General features: G+C 37.8%; 1 protein-coding gene across 29 annotated transcripts in view; it reads right to left on the bottom strand.

Moving 5' to 3' along the window:
• LOC137635945 (uncharacterized) overlaps nucleotides 1-19,548 on the bottom strand; it is a 152,020-nt gene extending 132,472 nt beyond the window's left edge. For 9 of the 29 annotated variants that reach the window (XR_011042857.1, XR_011042850.1, XR_011042847.1 and 6 more), the window contains exons 1-4: nucleotides 19,360-19,548; nucleotides 10,788-10,929; nucleotides 7,266-7,426; nucleotides 1,551-2,286 (exon numbers count right to left, since the gene is read on the bottom strand). Coding sequence is in view for 5 of the 29 variants with exons in the window: in XM_068368414.1 (XP_068224515.1) it covers nucleotides 1,551-1,653 (103 nt within the window). In the remaining 24 variants the exon portion in view is untranslated. Of the gene's footprint in view, nucleotides 1-692; nucleotides 864-1,550; nucleotides 2,287-7,265; nucleotides 7,427-10,787; nucleotides 10,930-11,961; nucleotides 12,096-19,359 lie in introns of all 29 variants that reach the window. The other 20 variants (XR_011042833.1, XR_011042834.1, XM_068368409.1 and 17 more) reach the window with 14 other exon arrangements.
• Between the last annotated feature and the right edge of the window lie 310 nt (nucleotides 19,549-19,858).

Here is a 19,858-nt window from a genome sequence, read left to right as displayed (position 1 = left end):
GTTGTTCATTTAAGAATTAATTACATTATATATGATTCATTACTTTTCCAATAACCATAATGCAGCAAAAGCCAGCGTTTCATAACAAAGTAGCATCAGTGTAAAAAATGAAGCCCATTCAAAAAATATAATCAGTTAACCATAAAATCATGAAGTACCTAATCCCTATATTATATTTCATACCTTAATACAGTAAAATATACTAAAATATGTATATTTCCAAGTAAATAAAAAGAAATATGAATAAATCACCAGAAGCCCACAAAATAAAATTCCAAAGAAACTCATTTAGGATGACACTAATCTTTGTGTGTAGGTAAACAATTAACGGAAATGAAAATTGAGCAAAACATCATCCACCTTCCCCAATGTCTACAATGGCATGCAGAAAAAAATCTGTAAAATCAAGTCAGTCAAAAAAACTTCATGGACATTGTACAAAAGCAAACCACAACTACAGCACCGTCTTCACCCACTTGCTACTAATGCTTTTATCAACTCTCTTTCTCCAATTACAGTAGAGAAAACAACACCGAGAGGGGCAAGAGGGTATTAGCTTTAAAAATACAAATGCATTAGTTACAGTATTACAGAACATTTCAAAATAAAGGTACAATACAACTACTGTACAAGGACAACACGATTCAAATTTTTACACAAGCTTATTATTACGGATGTAGAGTTAAAACCACCTAGTATTTTCCGGTAGGCCCTGCTGCTTCCTCCGGTGCCTTAGATGACCGCGGAGGTAGCAGAAGTAGGGGATTCAGCATTATGAAGCTTCATCTGTGGTGGATAATGTGGGAGGTTGGGCTGAGGCACCCTAGCAGTACCAGCTGAACTCGGCTGCGTCCCTGGTTAGGCTGGAGGAACGTAGAGAGTAGAGGTCCCCTTTTTTGTTTTGTTTCATTGTTGATGTCGGCTACCCCCCAAAATTGGGGGAAGAGCCTTTGGTATATGTATGTATGTATACGATGCAAATGTTTATTACTAGAAAAACTACTCCTGAACATTTAAATACAAAAGCACAGGACAGTTGTTTGCAAACAATTTAGATTTCAAGTCTCCATTTTAATTATTTTTAGAAAGTTGCTAAAAATCAAATTTTCCATACCTCATTAAGGCTTACCCAAGTTATATAGATTAACTATATAAGTGAATATTTTGAGAGACTAATTTTCAAGAAACATAAATTGCATTACATCTTTCCGATAAGTATTAATCTATTGAAATGGGGTGAAACCTCTTGAATAAACTTTTAGTCTACATGATTTCATATAAAACTTCTGATTAATACTAACATGAAGATCTGCAAGCTAAATTAGTTCTAAGATTTTGCCAGGACACCATACTAACTACAAAAATGTATTTACAGTGTACAGTGTACTGTATATTGAGTGAATATCTATTCTTGCATTGTTACTTGAGACTTCTGTTGTTCGTTAAGTACATAATAAATAAAAGGGAAAACAAAATAAAACAATTCCTCTAAGAATTGACTGGAAATTATGTAAACAAAATTAAATCAAACCAAATAAATTCAATCATACCTGAGAGGACAAAGTGATGAGTTTTCTTCCATGTAACTTTCTTGATTCTAGAACATCGTCGGCACCCACTCATGTCCGAGTATTGGGTTCTGTCGTTAGCCATCAGCCTCCTATCTATGGGGTGGGTGCTTATGTCTGATGTGGCTGTTAAGTCATAGTCTGTGGTGGAAGAGTTGCGGAGTGTTCACAAGGGAGGGTAGGTGGTGGGCGGGGCTGTTCTAATCGCTCTCTCCTTCTTCTCCTCCTAGCCTCCTCATTTTGTCTCCTCCTCTCCGCAAAGTCCACGGTGCCATGGTGTACTGTACTCCTCCAGGTTTTCCTGTCCCTGGCTGTTTCTTCCCATGAAGAAGGATCGATGTCAGTTAGAGCCAGGGTGCGCTTTAGTTGATCTTTATAGCGCATTTTCGGGGCTCCTCGTGGTCTGGTGCCCTGGGTCAGTTCTCCGTAGAATATTTTCTTTGGGAGCCTAGATGGATCCATCCTCTGCACGTGTCCTATCCAGCGGAGGCAGTGGCGGATGATGGTGGCCTCCACGCTGGTCAGCGAGGCACGTTCTAAGACTTCTATGTTGGAGGTGTGGCTCTCCCAGGGGATTTTCAAGATCTGCCTCAGTTTCATTTGATGGAAGCAGGGCTGTGTTCTGGCCCCAACGTGTTTCTCGCTATACACTGCAGCAATGCTCAACGAGATCCCCCCCGACACACCCTCAGTCGACCTACGTTTCTAGAACATAAACCTGTGATAAAAAGACAAGCAGATTAATAAAATTTCTGTTAAAAAATTTAATGTAATGATTAAGTTATCATTTTTCTAGACTTTCACTAGGCTTACCTAAAGAATCTATCTTTTAATTAGAGTTAAATATGAGAGAATAAAATTAAGAGTAGACACAGTCAATAAAAGAAAAGATTGAAGGGAAGAGACGTAAAGTCATACATACATACATCAAGACACTTCCCCCAATTTTGGGGGGTAGCCAACATCAAACAAATGAAATAGAAAAGGGGACCTCTCCTCTCTACGTTCCTCCTAGCCTAACAAGGGACTCAACCGAATTCGGCTGGTACTGCTAGGGGTGCTAGAGCCCACCCTACCCCGTTATCCACCACAGATGAAGCTTCATAACGCTGAATCCCCTACTGCTGCTACATCCGCGGTCATCCAAGGCACCGGAGGAAGCAGCAGGGCCTTCCGGAAGGGCCAAATTCAATGCATTTGGAGTTGAAGGATTTTGCAAGAACCTACAGTACCTGTACTCTGATTGGCGAGTCCTGCACGGGAGAGGGGTACCCACGACAAGGCTATTGGGCAACAAGATGACCTTAAAAACATATGGAGTCTTTTAATTTTTGTGAAAAAACAAATCATACCTGGGATTTATGCATATCACTTAATATCTAAACCCTGGACTAGGAAACTGAAATAGAAAAATAAGTCCAATTATACTAAGCTAATCTAGTAAGGACTAATACACCTTTCCCTTCGGAACATAAAATTTTTACTTTCATCTCTGAACCTATTGTTCAAAGAACTATTTCACCAATGAACGGGAGTTAAAAAATTATATTGCTATTTGCTATCAATCAATGGGTTGCTAACGGCTTCCAATATATTTTTACAGTACTATAGAGTTGATGGGAGAAGTACAAGAGGGAGGCCAAGGTTTGGGTGGATGGATGGTGTGAAGAAAGCTCTGGGTGATAGGAGGATAGATGTGAGAGAGGCAAGAGAGCGTGCTAGAAATAGGAATGAATGGCGAGCGATTGTGACGCAGTTCCGGTAGGCCCTCCTGCTGCCTCCGATGCCTTAGATGACCGCGGAGGTAGCAGCAGTAGGGGATTCAGCATTATGAAGCTTCATCTGTGGTGGATAATGTGGGAGGGTGGGCTGTAGCACCCTAGCAGTACCAGCCAAACTCGATATAGTCCCTTGTTAGGCTGGAGGAACGTAGAGCGCAGAGATCCCCTTTTTTGTTTTGTTTCATTTGTTGATGTCGGCTAACCCCCAAAATTGGGGGAAGTGCCTTGGTATATGTATGTATAAAGTTTGGAAAAGTATTATGTGACAATCATTAAAAAATAAATACAGTTCACTTTTAGAAAAAAAATTACTTAGGGGAAATGGTATCTGTTGACTGTCCAATATGGTCCAAAACCCTTCTGACCATTTACTACATAAAGACTGGCTTTTTTTTTCTCTCCAAAACCTATATCATTGTATCTCACTTCAGTTCTCCCATCAGGCTAAAACTACTGTGCCCGCTATGTAAAATGGCATCAACATGTACTGTACAAACGGTACGCAGTACATTATCGTATTATTTCTCACGTGTTGGAAAGTATCCCAGTTGAATTTATATACTATAAGCTATGAAAATATAGAAGACCATGTATATTTACAACACAAAACCAATTCTTTTTTATGTTATACGTAATCGAAGATCAGAACAAAGAAAAGAAGTTAAATATTTTCAGCAAAGGGAATGATAATGTGCTGAAGATAACTCAAGGCAATAAGAAACTGACTAAATGTTCACATGAAAACTTTTTCTCTATTCTGGGTTTGCAAGCTGGTTCACTTCCTAATGAAATAAGAAGTTTTCTCAGGATACTCTCCTTTGTAGATTCTAGAGTATGAGTTATTTCTAGTCATACATACATACATACATATACCAAAGGCACTTCCCCCAATTTTGGGGGGTAGCCGACAACAACAAGAAACAAAACAAAAAAGGGGACCTCTACTCTCTACGTTCCTCCAGCCTAACCAGGAACTCAGCCGAGTTCAGCTGGTACTGCTAGGGTGCCACAGCCCAACCTCCCACATTTCCACCACAGATGAAGCTTCATACTGCTGAGTCCCCTACTGCTGCTACCTCCGCGGTCATCTAAGGCACCGGAGGAAGCAGCAGGGCCTACCGGAACTGCGTCACAATCGCTCGCCATTCATTCCTATTTCTAGCACGCTCTCTTGCCTCTCTCACATCTATCCTCCTATCACCCAGAGCTTTCTTCACACCATCCATCCACCCAAACCTTGGCCTTCCTCTTGTACTTCTCCCATCAACTCTTGCATTCATCACCTTCTTTAGCAGACAGCCATTTTCCATTCTCTCAACATGGCCAAACCACCTCAACACATTCATATCCACTCTAGCCGCTAACTCATTTCTTACACCCGTTCTCACCCTCACCACTTCGTTCCTAACCCTATCTACTCGAGATACACCAGCCATACTCCTCAGACACTTCATCTCAAACACATTCAATTTCTGTCTCTCCATCACTTTCATTCCCCACAACTCCGATCCATACATCACAGTTGGTACAATCACTTTCTCATATAGAACTCTCTTTACATTCATGCCCAACCCTCTATTTTTTACTACTCCCTTAACTGCCCCCAACACTTTGCAACCTTCATTCACTCTCTGACGTACATCTGCTTCCACTCCACCATTTGCTGCAACAACAGACCCCAAGTACTTAAACTGATCCACCTCCTCAAGTAACTCTCCATTCAACATGACATTCAACCTTGCACCACCTTCCCTTCTCGTACATCTCATAACCTTACTCTTACCCACATTAACTCTCAACTTCCTTCTCTCACACACCCTTCCAAATTCTGTCACTAGTCGGTCAAGCTTCTCTTCTGTGTCTGCTACCAGTACAGTATCATCCGCAAACAACAACTGATTTACCTCCCATTCATGATCATTCTCGCCTACCAGTTTTAATCCTCGTCCAAGCACTCGAGCATTCACCTCTCTCACCACTCCATCAACATACAAGTTAAACAACCACGGCGACATCACACATCCCTGTCTCAGCCCCACTCTCACCGGAAACCAATCGCTCACTTCATTTCCTATTCTAACACATGCTTTACTACCTTTGTAGAAACTTTTCACTGCTTGCAACAACCTTCCACCAACTCCATATAACCTCATCACATTCCACATTGCTTCCCTATCAACTCTATCATATGCTTTCTCCAGATCCATAAACGCAACATACACCTCCTTACCTTTTGCTAAATATTTCTCGCATATCTGCCTAACTGTAAAAATCTGATTCATACAACCCCTACCTCTTCTAAAACCACCCTGTACTTCCAAGATTGCATTCTCTGTTTTATCCTTAATCCTATTAATCAGTACTCTACCATACACTTTTCCAACTACACTCAACAAACTAATACCTCTTGAGTTACAACACTCATGCACATCTCCCTTACCCTTATATAGTGGTACAATACATGCACAGACCCAATCTACTGGTACCATTGACAACACAAAACACAAATTAAACAATCTCACCAACCATTCAAGTACAGTCACACCCCCTTCCTTCAACATCTCAGCTTTCACACCATCCATACCAGATGCTTTTCCTACTCTCGTTTCATCTAGTGCTCTCCTCACTTCCTCTATTGTAATCTCTCTCTCATTCTCATCTCCCATCACTGGCACCTCAACACCTGGAACAGCAATTATATCTGCCTCCCTATCATCCTCAACATTCAGCAAACTTTCAAAATATTCCGCCCACCTTTTCCTTGCCTCCTCTCCTTTTAACAACCTTCCATTTCCATCTTTCACTGTCTCTTCAATTCTTGCGCCGGCCTTCCTTACTCTCTTCACTTCTTTCCAAAACTTCTTCTTATTCTCTTCATATGACTGACCCAGTCCCTGACCCCACCTCAGGTCAGCTGCCCTCTTTGCCTCACGTACCTTGCGCTTTACTTCCACCTTTTGCTCTCTATATTTTTCATACTTCTCTATACTATTACTCTGCAGCCATTCTTCAAAAGCCCTCTTTTTCTCTTCCACTTTTACCTTCACTCCTTCATTCCACCATTCACTGCCCTTCCTCATGCTGCCTCCAACAACCTTCTTGCCACATACATCACTTGCAATCCCAACAAAATTTTCTTTTGCTAACTTCCACTCCTCCTCTAAATTACCAGTTTCTCTTACTCTCACCTCGTCATATGCCATTTTCAACCTTTCCTGATATTTACTTTTTACCCCCGGTTTTATTAGCTCTTCAACCCTCACTAGCTCCCTTTTACATCCACCTACTCTATTCCCCCACTCTTTTGCTACAACTAATTTTCCTTCCACCAAAAAATGATCAGACATGCCATTAGCCATACCCCTAAACACGTGCACGTCTTTCAATCTTCCAAACATTCTTTTAGATATCAACACATAATCCATTAATGCCCTTTCTACTACTCTTCCATTTGCCATTCAAAGAGAAATTTGAAAGCCATCCAGATTTGAATTTGATTTTGGATTATCTAAAACTGTTATGGGTGGATGGATGGAGTGAAGGAAGCTCCCAGTGATAGGAGGATAGATGTGAGAGAGGCAAGAGAGCGTGCTAGAAATAGGAATGAATGGCGAGCTATTATGACGCAGTTCCGGTAGGCCTGCTGCTTCCTCCGGTGCCTTGGATGACCACGGAGGTAGCAGCTGTAGGGGATTCAACATTATGTAGCTTCATCTGTGGTGGATAACGGGGGAGGGTGGGCTGTGACACCCTAGCAGTACCAGCCGAACTCGGTTGAGTCCCTTGTCAGGCTGGGAGGAACATAGAGAGGAGAGGTCCCCTTTTCTGTTTCATTTGTTTGATGTCGGCTACCCCCCCAAAATTGGGGGAAGTGCCTTGGTATATGTATGTAGTATAGTATAACATATATTCTTACCTTCACAGCAAAATAAGGCTCGGTGAAAAAGATCTCGAGAAGTATTATCCTAAACAAGACGTTCTTCATCAGATACGTTGGTTCGGTCGACAAATGTTCATTGAATCTTACTTCTTTGTTCAGGACACTAAACATTTCTCTCTCCATGCTTGGAGCAGCTCCTATAAAGGTATATAACAATTAGAGGACTAACATTACAGTATTGAAAAAAAAAAATTTAAATTCTGTGATTGTTACTACTTTTGCCAACTGTGAAGTTCTTGAAGCAAAAGTAGTAGTACAGGTATGAGTTACTTCTTGCAAACCTGAGGCCTTTGCTTCAGCCTTTTGGAATCTATAGATTTCATTGTCTTTTACATTCCAGTTTTTTTCAAGATAGAATAAGTTTGCATTCAATACACATTTCTTCCTTTTTATCAATTAAGGTAGTTGTCTTGCTTTCTCCCTAAAGATTTTACTTTCTAGTTTTTGCCATATTGAATTTTGCCTTTTTCTGGCAATGTTTCATCAGTAATGCCCTAAGATTCATTAACCCTTTTACCGCCAAAGGACGTACTGGTACGTTTCACAAAAGCCATCCCTTTACCCCAATGGACGTACCGGTACGTCCTTGCAAAAAAATGCTTTTTCATATTTTTTGATAATTTTTTGAGAAAATTCAGGCATTTTCCAAGAGAATGAGACCAACCTGACCTCTCTATGACCAAAATTAAGGCTGTTAGAGCAATTTTAGAAAAATATACTGCAAAATGTGCTGGGAAAAAAATAACCCCCTGGGGGTTAAGGGTTGGAAATTTCCAAATACCCCGGGGGTAAAAGGGTTAATATTAAAAATAAAAAAGATATTTCATTAAGTATTTAATTTGTTCTTTGTATATTGGTGAGAGGCAAGAGAGTGTGCTAGAAATAGGAATGTCTAAAATAGACATGAGAGAAGAGCTATGACATATGATGTTATTTACCAATATGTTTCTAATTTTGATTTTCATATCTTTAAAATCCTGTAGTGCTGCTTCAGACTGTTTTGTCAGTGAGTAATTCAAACTTCTTTTTCCTCATAAGCTTTATATTTAGTATATTGTAAGGTAGTTATAGAGTTAAATTAGATTTATCGTTTTACAGTAAAGAAATTTATATTTAGTATATTGTAAGGTAATTATAGTTAAATTAGATTTATCGTTTTACAGTAAAGAAATTTTGAGTTGTTTATTTCATGACAATAATCATATTAATCTATTGCGAAATTAAAAAAAAAGGGAAATTTGCAAGGGGACATTGTAATGACAATGTACAGTATCAATTAATAATCCAAAAAATATATACTGTAATAACAAAACAGAAGCTTTTATGTCATAGACAACAGAGGTCTGGGGCAAACCTACTTTGGGGGGTAGCCAACATCAAACAAATGAGACAGAAAAGGGGACCTCTCCTCTATACGTTCCTCTCAGCCTGACAAGGGACTCAACCGAGTTCAGCTGGTACTGCTAGGGGTGCCACAGCCCACCCTCCCCCGTTATCCACCACAGATGAAGCTTCATAACGCTGAATCCCCTACTGCTGCTACCTCCGCGGTCATCCAAGGCACCGGAGGAAGCAGCAGAGCCTACCGGAACTGCATCACAATCGCTCGCCATTCATTCCTATTTCTAGCAGGCTCTCTTGCCTCTCACCAATAAATTATTATTATTATTATTATTACTATCAAAGCTACAACCCTAGTTGGAAAAGCAAGATGCTATAAGCCCAAAGGCTCCAACAGGGAAAAATAGCCCAGTGAGGAAAGGAAATAAGGAAATAAATAAATGAAGAGAACAAATTAACAATAAATCATTCTAAAATAAGTAACAACGTCAAAACAGACATGTCATATATAAACTATTAACATCAAAAACAAATCTGTCATAAACTATAAAAAGACTCATGTCCGCCTGGTCAACAAAAAAGCATTTGCTCCAACTTTGAACTTTTGAAGTTCTACTGATTCAACCACCCAATTAGGAAGATCATTCCACAACTTGGTAACAGCTGGAATAAAACTTCTAGAGTACTGCGTAGTATTGAGCCTCGTGATGGAGAAGGCCTGGCTATTAGAATTAACTGCCTGCCTAGTATTACGAACAGGATAGAATTGTCCAAATTAAATACTAAATGATATCTTTTTTTAATTTTTAAGATTAATGACTCTTAAGGAATTACCGATAAAACATGCCAGAAAAAAGCAAAATTCAATAAGGCAAAAACTAAAATGTAAAATATTTAGGGAGAAAGCAAGACAACTACCTTAATTGATAAAAAGGAAGAAATGTGTGTAGAATGCAAAATTATTTGATATTGAAAAAAAAACTGGAATGTAAAAGACATCACTATCAAAACTTGGCTGGTTAAGTGTGTATTAACTCTTTTACCCTCAGGATATTTGGAAATTTCCAACCCCTAACCCCCAAGAGGTTATTTTTTTCCCAGCACATTTTGCAGTATATTTTTTTTTCAAATTGCTCTAACAGCCTTAATTTCTGTCATAGAGAGGTCAGGTTGGTCTCATTCTCTTGGAAAATGTCTGAATTTTCTCAAAAATTTATCAAATATATGAAAAAAAAAAATTTCATAGCATTTTTTTGCAAGGACGTACCAGTACGTCCATGGGGGTAAAGGGATGGCTTTTGTGAAACGTACCAGTACGTCCTTTGGGGGTAAAAGGGTTAAAGAATAGTGTTGGTGTGGTTTACTTGTCACCCTTCCTGCTATAAACAACTAGCCTAATCTTCTCTGGTCTTCCCCCTGAACTACAAAGAACTCAAACTTGAAACATACTTTCCCTGTGAGGAACGGTGACGTAATCTCACTCCTCACAGCAGTAATTTAAATCGCAAGACTATTCCTGTGCAGTAGTTATCAGCAAATCCAGTGGTATACAACTTAACCCTTTTACCCCCAAAAGGACGTACTGGTACGTTTCACAAAACCCATCCCTTTACCCCCATGGACGTACCGGTACGTCCTTGCAAAAAAATGCTATAAAAATTTTTTTTTTTCATATTTTTGATAATTTTTTGAGAAAATTCAGGCATTTTCCAAGAGAATGAGACCAACCTGACCTCTCTATGACAAAAATTAAGGCTGTTAGAGCAATTTAAAAAAATATACTGCAAAATGTGCTGGAAAAAAAAATAACCCCCTGGGTGTTAAGGGTTGGAAATTTCCAAATAGCCTGGGGGTAAAAGGGTTAACTGCTAGTGTATCTGATTACTTTACAAGAGGCATGTGTCTACTGCAAGGAAAGAAAATAGGATATTTTCTTTATTATTTTTAGAGGTATATGTCAATAAACCAAGTTGCTGGAGAATAAGCAATATAACCACTAGAGGAGGTTCAGAGATATAAAAACTATTCACCTTCGTAAAACCTATCACTCAAAATTGATATTCCAATAAGCATAACCACATACCAAAGTTAATTCGCATAAATAGTCAAAGAAAAGCAGAAATTTTCCAACCATAATAATACTAATAACATACTTACCCTCTTTGAGGGTTTCCTTTAGTTACAGAAAGGGACACAGCCAAGACTTTGAAGATATTGGGTGCCACTTATCTCCACACCGTAATGTGACGCTTACGCTGACAGCACCTTTCATGGAGCTATCAGAGTCATGCCTTGATCGCTGCAAGAAAAAAAATAGATTCATACCTATTCATATATTAAGGAAATGTTATTAAACCAAGAATTTAGGTTATATACATTTCAACACTAACCTTTCATGCGTAATGTTATCGATATTATGAAATATTTTCATAATATTCACATTTTTATAAAACAATCCTAGAAGGAATTTAAATGATCTAACAAAATTAATCGGCGTGATAGAGATTAAATCTATACTGTAGCTTACGGTAAAAAAAAAAATCAGTAAAAAGGCTAACAATTCAAGGAGAAGAAACAGGCAATGGTTTAAAGGAAGACAGTAGCAATGGATCTCCATTAAAAACTTATAGAATATGAAAAAATAAATAAATAGAACATTATGATAAGTATTCCCAACAAGATACAGTATATTCTTCTTACATACATACTGTATACCAAGGCACTTCCACCAATTTTGGGGGTAGCCGACATCAAGCAAATGAAACAAAAAGGGGACGTCTCCTCTCTCTGTTCCTCCCAGCCTGACAAGGGACTCAACCGAGTTTGGCTGGTACTGCTAGGATGGCACAGCCCACCCTCCGACATTATCCACAACAGATGAAGCTTCATAATGCTGAATCCCCTACTGCTGCTACCTCCACGGTCATCCAAGGCACCGGAGGAAGCAGCAGGGCCTACCGGACACTTTAACCCTTTTACCCCAAAAGGACGTACCGGTAGGTTTCACAAAAGCCATCCCTTTACCCCCATGGACGTACCGGTACGTCCTTGCAAAAAAGGCTATAAAAATTATTTTTTGCATATTTATGATAATTTTTTGAAAAAATTCAGGCATTTTCCAAGAGAATGAAACCAACCTGACCTCTCAATGACAAAAATTATGGCTGTTAGAGCAATTTAAAAAAATATATACTGCAAAATGTGCTGGGAAAAAAATAACCCCTTGGGGGTTAAGGGTTGGAAATTTCTAAAGAGCCTGGGGGTAAAAGGGTTAATTGGATAACACTTATATTACATACCATTACAAAATAATGATTGAGAGAATTGTAACCTTTCTGTACTCTCAGCATCTGATTTCCATGACGTAATTCAATATCTCTCAGATTTCCGCAGGCTGAATTTCTTCGACAGCGTACTGGTCTGCTATCTCTACACATCTCCTAGGCCAGGAACTTACAAATGGGTCTGTAAAACAATGATCTGTTACTTGCAAGACACTTATGTGACACTACAGAAATTGACATTTCAATGAAATTTTGTCCTGTGGCAGTTATTGGTATTCTTGACTTGACAAGTCTTCATGAATGTTTGCAACTCAATTACTGTATTACCAAAAAAATCCTTATTATTATTATTATTATTACTGTCCAAGCTACAACCCTAGTTGGAAAAGCAAAGGTGCTATAAGCCCAGGGGCTCCAACAGGGAAAAATAGCCCAGCGAGGAAAGGAAATAAGGAAATAAATAAATGAAGCGAATAAATTAATAATAAATCAATCTAAAAAAAAAGTAACATCAAAACAGATATGTCATATATAAACTATTAATGTCAAAAACAATTATGTCATATATAAACTATAAAAAGACTCATGTCCACCTGGTCAAGAAAAAAAATTGGAAACATTGATTCATAAATGCAATAGCGTCTGTAATTTTGGTACTTATCAAGGGATTGACTGCGAGGTATGTCCAAAAGGAAACCAGACTTACAACAAACCTTATCAGACACTTTAACCCTTTTACCCCAAAAGGACGTACCGGTACGTTTCACAAAACCCATCCCTTTACCCCCATGGACGTACCGGTACGTCCTTGCAAAAAAAGGCTATAAAAATTATTTTTTGCATATTTATGATAATTTTTTGAAAAAATTCAGGCATTTTCCAAGAGAATGAGACCAACCTGACCTCTCTATGACAAAAATTAAGGCTGTTAGAGAAATTTTAAAAAAATATACTGCAAAATGTGCTGGGAAAAAAATAACCCCCTGGGGGTTAAGGGTTGGAAATTTCCAACTCTTAACCCCCAAGGGGTTATTTTTTTCCCAGCACATTTTGCAGTATATTTTTTCTAAATTGCTCTAACAGCCTTAATTTTTGTCATAGAGAGGTCAGGTTGGTCTCATTCTCTTGGAAAATGCCTGAATTTTTTAAAAAAATTATCAAAATTATGAAAAAAAATATTTATAGCATTTTTTTTTGCATGGACGTACCGGTACGTCCATGGGGGTAAAGGGATGGGTTTTGTGAAACGTACCAGTACGTCCTTTGGGGGTAAAAGGGTTAAGAGGTAAGGGGAGGGGGTAGGGAAATATTAACCCCCAACCCCCTTGTGCAAACTTTCCAAACGTATGGGTTCGTGATTGGCTAACGGGAAAACGACGAGGTCAAGAGGGAAAACATGAATGAACTAGAATGGGAAACTTGTCCAGAACAAGTATTTATGTGAAATCGGGGTGTGACAAGGTAATACCAAATGAATAAAAGTAATATAGAAAGATAAAATGGAATGTATGATAAATAATATTTAATGGGAATATAAAATGGGGTGATTTTATAAGGTATCGGATAATAAAACGTGTAATACTGGGGTCAAACGTAATATGTATACGAGGGTACTACATAAAAGGAATGATATAGTTGAACTGGATCAAGTGATAGACTTAAAGCTGGTGGAGAGGAATTAGCGTGTGTGATAAAGGAAGAAAGAATTAGTTAACCCTTTTACCCCCAAAAGGACGTACTGGTACGTTTCACAAAACTCATCCCTTTACCCCCATGGACGTACCAGTACGTCCTTGCAAAAAAATTTTATAAAATTTTTTTTTAGAAAATTCAGGCATTTTCCAAGAGAATGAGACCAACCTGACCTCTCTCTGACAAAAATTAAGGCTGTTAGAGCAATTTAGAAAAAATTTACTGCAAAATGTGCTGGGGAAAAAATAACCCCTTGGGGGTTAAGGGTTGAAAATTTCCAAAGAGCCTGGGGGTAAAAGGGTTAATAACAGAAAAAGCCTCTTCAATTCATGAATTAAAATACAGAGCAGTGATTTGACAGTTTGAAATTAGAAGAAAATTATATGGACGAAATAGATGTTAAAAGATCCATCCATATACCAAAGGCACTTCCCCCAATTTTGGGGGGTAGCCGACATCAACAAGAAACAAAACAAAAAAGGGGACCTCTACTCTCTACGTTCCTCCAGCCTAACCGGGGACTCAGCCGAGTTCAGCTGGTATAAAGTGATATAAAACAAAGGTTGAAGTCGCGGAACAACGTGGCGGAGCTGTAGTGAAACGAAAAAGTGGTCATTAAAAAATCCCCGTAAGCAAGAAAAACCACTAAAAAAAGAATAAAGAGTTCGCAACAAAGTAAGGATATATGCAGTGACTGCAGAAATAAAGTTAAAAATAACGAAGAGGGACTGATATGTGACATACCACGCCATGTGCCAGAAAATATCTAGAGCTACTTATAGGGCTCTTAGAGAGCACGAAGAACTAATGTGGATGTGTAACAATTGCAAACAAGGATTAAAGTGCAGTAAAAATAAAATGAAAGCTCTAGAAGAAAGAAATAAAATGTTGAGCGAAAAGCTGAGAGACAGAAGAAAAATGGTCAAAAATGAGAGCAGAAATTGTCGAAGAGGTGCTGAGGAAGGTGAAGAATGAAATAATGGACGAGGTCGTAAGTACAATTAATAACAGGTTTAGCCAGAATGAATTGGGAGATGTAGGGCAAAATCAGGTAGAAGTAGTTAAATCAAAAGTATTGCAGGAAATAGAAGAAGAGGAGGAAAAAAGGAGGAGTGTGTGCAATTTAGTGCTTTATAATGTACCAGCTGAGCTCGGCTGAGTCCCTGGTTAGGCTGGAGGAATGTAGAGAGTAGAGGTCCCCTTTTTGTTTTGTTTCATTGTTGATGTCGGCTACCCCCCAAAATTGGGGGAAGTGCCTTTGGTATTTGTATAATGTACCAGAAAGTGAAATCGAGGAAGCAGAGGAAAGAAAAACAGAGGATACTAATTGGTGTCAGGATATTTTCAGAAATAGTTTAGAGCTACAGCAGATAGAGATGGAACAGGTAATGAGGCTAGGGAAGTGAAATGATGGGGGGAGGGGACGACCTTGGCCAGTGCTTATTAAATTTAAGAATGAAGAAATGAAGTGGAAAATCCTAAAAAGTGCTAAGAAACTAAAACATGAACAAGATCCTTTGAAAAATAGAGTAGGTATAACAAAGGACGGGACAAAAAAGGAAAGAGAGGCTATGTCAAAACTTAGGGAAGAGCTCAAAGAAAAACAGAATGGAGAGAATGGCTGGATGATAAAAAACGGGAAACTCCTCAGAGAACAGGGGGCCAGAGAAAGGAGGTAGAGATAGGACCACAAGAAATGCAAAAGGGGAACAGAAAAAGAAATGAATACGGATCACGCGACAGACCAACGGAAGAGAATAAGAGAATTAGTTTCAAAATGATTAATATACAAGGCTTAAAAAGCAAAAATACATGGAAATGGAGTCTCCTAAACAATAGCTTTGATATCAACATAGTAGTGCTAACTGAAACACAACAAAAAATAGATAAGATTAATATAAGTGATGGTACAATTAAGAAGGAGAATATGAGGGACTTTAAAGATAAAAAATGAGGGGGGTTAATGGTGATATACAAAGACGACAAGAATATAGAAATGGGAAAAGTTCATTCGAAGAACTTAGATATATTGGATATAAAAGGGAATATCCTTAAAAAGAAAGCGAGACTTATTGTAGTATATATGGATTGTGGCGGGGATAGGGAAGGTAAAGAAACGTAGTGATACGAGCAGAGCTAGAGAAAAAAATAGAGGAAGTAGAGGAAGATGAAGCACTAATTATAATGGGAGATTTTAATGGTCATCTAGGCTTCTTGGGATACCAAGAGGAGAATGAAAACGGAAAGAAAATACTCGAGGTAATAAACAATAAAAACCTTATATTATTAAATGTAGATGAGAAATGCAAAGGAACATATACATGGGAGAGAGGTGATCAAAGAAGTGCCATAGACTTGGTGTTGGTTAATAAAGAAATGTATGAATACTTCAATGAGATGAACATAGATGAAGAAAAAGATAAAGTAGATATATCTGACCATAATCTGATTGAGGTAGAGGTCAGCGTAAAAGCGACGATAGAAAACTACAAAAAAGGGTTTTGGAAAGAAAGTATGTATTACAAAACAGACGAAGGAAGTCTTAGGGAATACAGGGAAGAATTAAAAAATAATCTAGAGAGCAGAGAAATCACAAGGATGGATGAATTTGATGATATTGTAGAAGAGGCAGCAAAAAGAAAGCTACGAGCAAAGTACAGACGGAGAACAACTGGAGAAGAGAAAGCAAAGGTAGAACCAGAGTGGATGACAAATAAAATCAGAGAGGAAATAAAAGAGAAAAAAACTTAGAGAAAAGCGATACCTGACAGGAGAAGAAAGGGAAAGAGCGTCTCTGCTGTATAAACAACAAAAAGAGAGAACGCAGGTTATAATAAAGGAAGCAATGTTGGAAAATGAAAAGAAAGCTAATGAAGTAAGGAAGGATAGGAACAAGATATTAAAAAAAAATTTGACAAACTGAAAAGGAAAAAGGAAAAGGAAGAAGAAATACAATTATATGACAAAAATGGAGAAAAACTATCCAAAGTAGTAGCAGAGGAACAAATAGATAGGTTCTGGGGGGAAAATGTATAAAATGCACGAAAATAAAATGAAAGAGGTATGGAATAGTGAAGAAAGACTAAGTTATATAGAAAAATTAAAAGAAATAGAAAAAGAAGAAAACTCATTAGGACACTCATTCCCTATAGAAATAAGAGAGCACATGGATTTGATATCACCAATAACAAGAAAGATAACACCAATGAATATTCCCAAGTTAACAGAGGAGAAAGTTAAGAAAATTCTAAGAAAAATGAAAAATAAAAAGGCAGCAGGTCCAGATGAACTGAAACCAGAATTATATAAAACTATAGCTAATGACAGCAAATGTTTGGAAATCATTACAAAGTGCCTTCAAAGTGAAATGGAGGAGAACAAGCCCGAAAAGTGGAAAAAGTCTAAAACGAAAATGATAAAAAAGGTAAAGAAACCCACAGTAAAAGATCTAAGACCGATTGCCCTTACAAATGCCTCATACAAAATATTTATGGCCCTCATGAAAGATGAAATAGAAGAACACCTTAAGAGAAATATGGAGATGAAAGAAACGCAAGCCGGGTTCACAAAAGGAGGAAGAGTAGAAGACAACATATTCATTTTACAATACTGTGTAGAAGACAACATATTTATTTTACAATACTGCGTAGAAGAAAGCTACAAAAGGAAGGAAAGTTTAATAGTAATTTCAATAAATTTCAATAGATTTCAAGAAAGCATATGACTCAATAGAGGGAAAAAATAATAGAAACTATGAAAGAATATAGAATACACCCAAATGTAATAGATACATTGGAAGAAATCTACGAAGGAGACAAAACAAAAATAAACATAGGATATGAATTAGATAAAGAATTTGAAGTAACGAGTGGGATAAAACAGGGATGTATGGGGTCAACTACTCTATTTAAACTAATTACATATAAAATAATAAATGAATTAGAAAAAAAAGGCTTTGAAAATGAGATAATAAAGATTAGGGCATTGTTCTTTGCAGATGACGGTCTAATTGAAGAGAAAAAATAAAGTAGATACAGAAGCAAACATAAAAATACTAGTAGAAATGTGTAGAGAATGTGGGCTAGAAATGAAAAAAAATAGGTCGTATAATCATATATAATATAAAAGAAAAACCTGAAGAAATAGAGGGTATTAAAGTAACAGATAGCATAAAATACTTAGGAATAGAGATAGAAGGGAAAAGAAATATGTTTAAAAAACAAAAGAAGAAAATGATGGAAAAGGCAGAAAAGCTACCTAACCTAACCTACTCAATTATTGTGAAAAGCTGCCACAAAATACTGATAGGAAAAACATATTGGAAAAATGTAGCCTTACCCGGAATATTGTATCGCACGGCAGTAGTGAACATAACAGAAAGTGAAATAAAACAATTACAGCAGATTGAAAACGGAATAGGAAGAAAAATTTTGGGAGCACCATCATATGCAGCAGTAGCAACACTACGGGGAGAGATAGGAATGTCCGAAATGAAAACTAGGATAGCAGGAGGAAGGCTAAGGTTTGTGAAAGGGATCGAAAAGGGGAGAAATGATTTGCTGAAGACAATTCTGGAAGAAATGAAAGAAAATGAAAATAACAGGTGGATGAAAGAGACTAAGAAATGGATTAAAGATATGGAAATGAACGATAGAACCTTTAGGAGAATGGGAAGAGAAGAGCTTTAGGCCAAAATTAGAGAAGTAGATGGTAAAAAGTGGAGGGATGAGATAAAAGAGAAAAATAGTTTAGAAATATACGAACAAGAAAAAGGGCAAATAGGAGAAGAAATGTTTTATGATAACAAACCTAATTCTGTTATTATGTATAGAGCTAGGGCCAACTGTTTAAAATTAAACGATAGGAAAAGACATGAAGCGGGAGGTAGGGTAGAATGCAAACTATGTGGGGCAGTTAATGAAGACCCCGCCCACTTCATTCTTGAGTGTCCAGACCTCAGCGACGAAAGAAGAAAAATAGTGGAATTGCAACAGCCGTATGAAGAAGAAAAGAAGATGATAATAGGAAACGTGCTGTTTAAGAAAGAAGGAATAGAGAAAAGAAAAGAAAATATCTATCAAATGTGGAAAAAGAGAGAAGAAAATAAAAGAATTACAATAAAGAAGAAAACCAAGGAGGTGCCGATGGAAAGGCGAATCCCTCCGCCCAACAACAAGAACAAGAGAGAGGCGAACGTCTACTCTCACCGAGCCAAAAGTAGAAAGTGACGAGACAACACAGGTGTGTGCGCGTGCACGTGTGTGAGTGGGGTACCTCCCCCCCTTAAATAGAAGTAGGGTAGTTACATCTCAATGAAAGTCTTATGGCAAAAGTATAATCCTTATTAATACCAAAAAGAGTTTGTATCTAGTGGCAGAACAAATATGATTTGGTAAAAAGTTTAAATTGGTAGCCAAGAGGAATGCTCAGCTTTACATCAGTCAGCCTTGAAAATCTAGGTTACTTTGTTACCCCTAACTTTACGTCGGCTTCTATTACATAAACTAAAGATTTAGTGCTATACTGTATTCCACAAGGAATCTTGTTAACATAGTGCCTGGTATTAAAAACCATGAAAGCTATAAATCAAAGTAACATAACTGAGGCAGTAGGAAACCTGAAAAAACCTTGAGTGTTTTTCATTTACTCGTGGGCCCTCTTCACGACGGTTGAAGATTGCAAGTCGCAAGTACAGAAGACCTTACATCGGTGACTCAAGACCCTGAGCAAATGCGCAGTAGGCAGAAACTTACCAATTTTATGACTGGATGGTGATCATGAGAGTAGGTAACGTCATACCAAGGGGACCTCCAGGCCAACCACCGAAGTGCTTGTGTCCATTGCATTTTTCTACGTTCCGAAAGGCAAAGCTGGCCCAATTGCGAAGAATCCGTCCACTGACATGGTTGCCTCTGATGAATGACAAATATGATTAAAATCATGCATAAATCAAAACTAATAGATGGAGTACAATTAACAATATATTGTAAATATAATACACTAGCAATTTACACAGGAAAAATATTTATTACTGAATGAAAACGAGACCACAAACAACAGAGATACTATACTGTTGAATACTGAATAACCTTATCTAAGATGCAAGACTTTATTTCACTATTCATGGGACCATCTGTGTCCCCCCTTTGTGGTAGACGAGAAAGAAAATGAAATCATATGTTCGTCTCTCCTGTAGAGTTATCAATGAGGGCCGGCCAATATAAAACTTCAAAAGTTCAAACTTGTAGCAAA

The sequence above is a fragment of the Palaemon carinicauda genome, unplaced genomic scaffold (assembly GCF_036898095.1).
Source record: "Palaemon carinicauda isolate YSFRI2023 unplaced genomic scaffold, ASM3689809v2 scaffold20, whole genome shotgun sequence".
NCBI lineage: Eukaryota > Metazoa > Arthropoda > Malacostraca > Decapoda > Palaemonidae > Palaemon > Palaemon carinicauda.
Note: the sequence above shows the minus strand (reverse complement) of the source record. Positions and strands in the feature narration are given on the sequence as shown.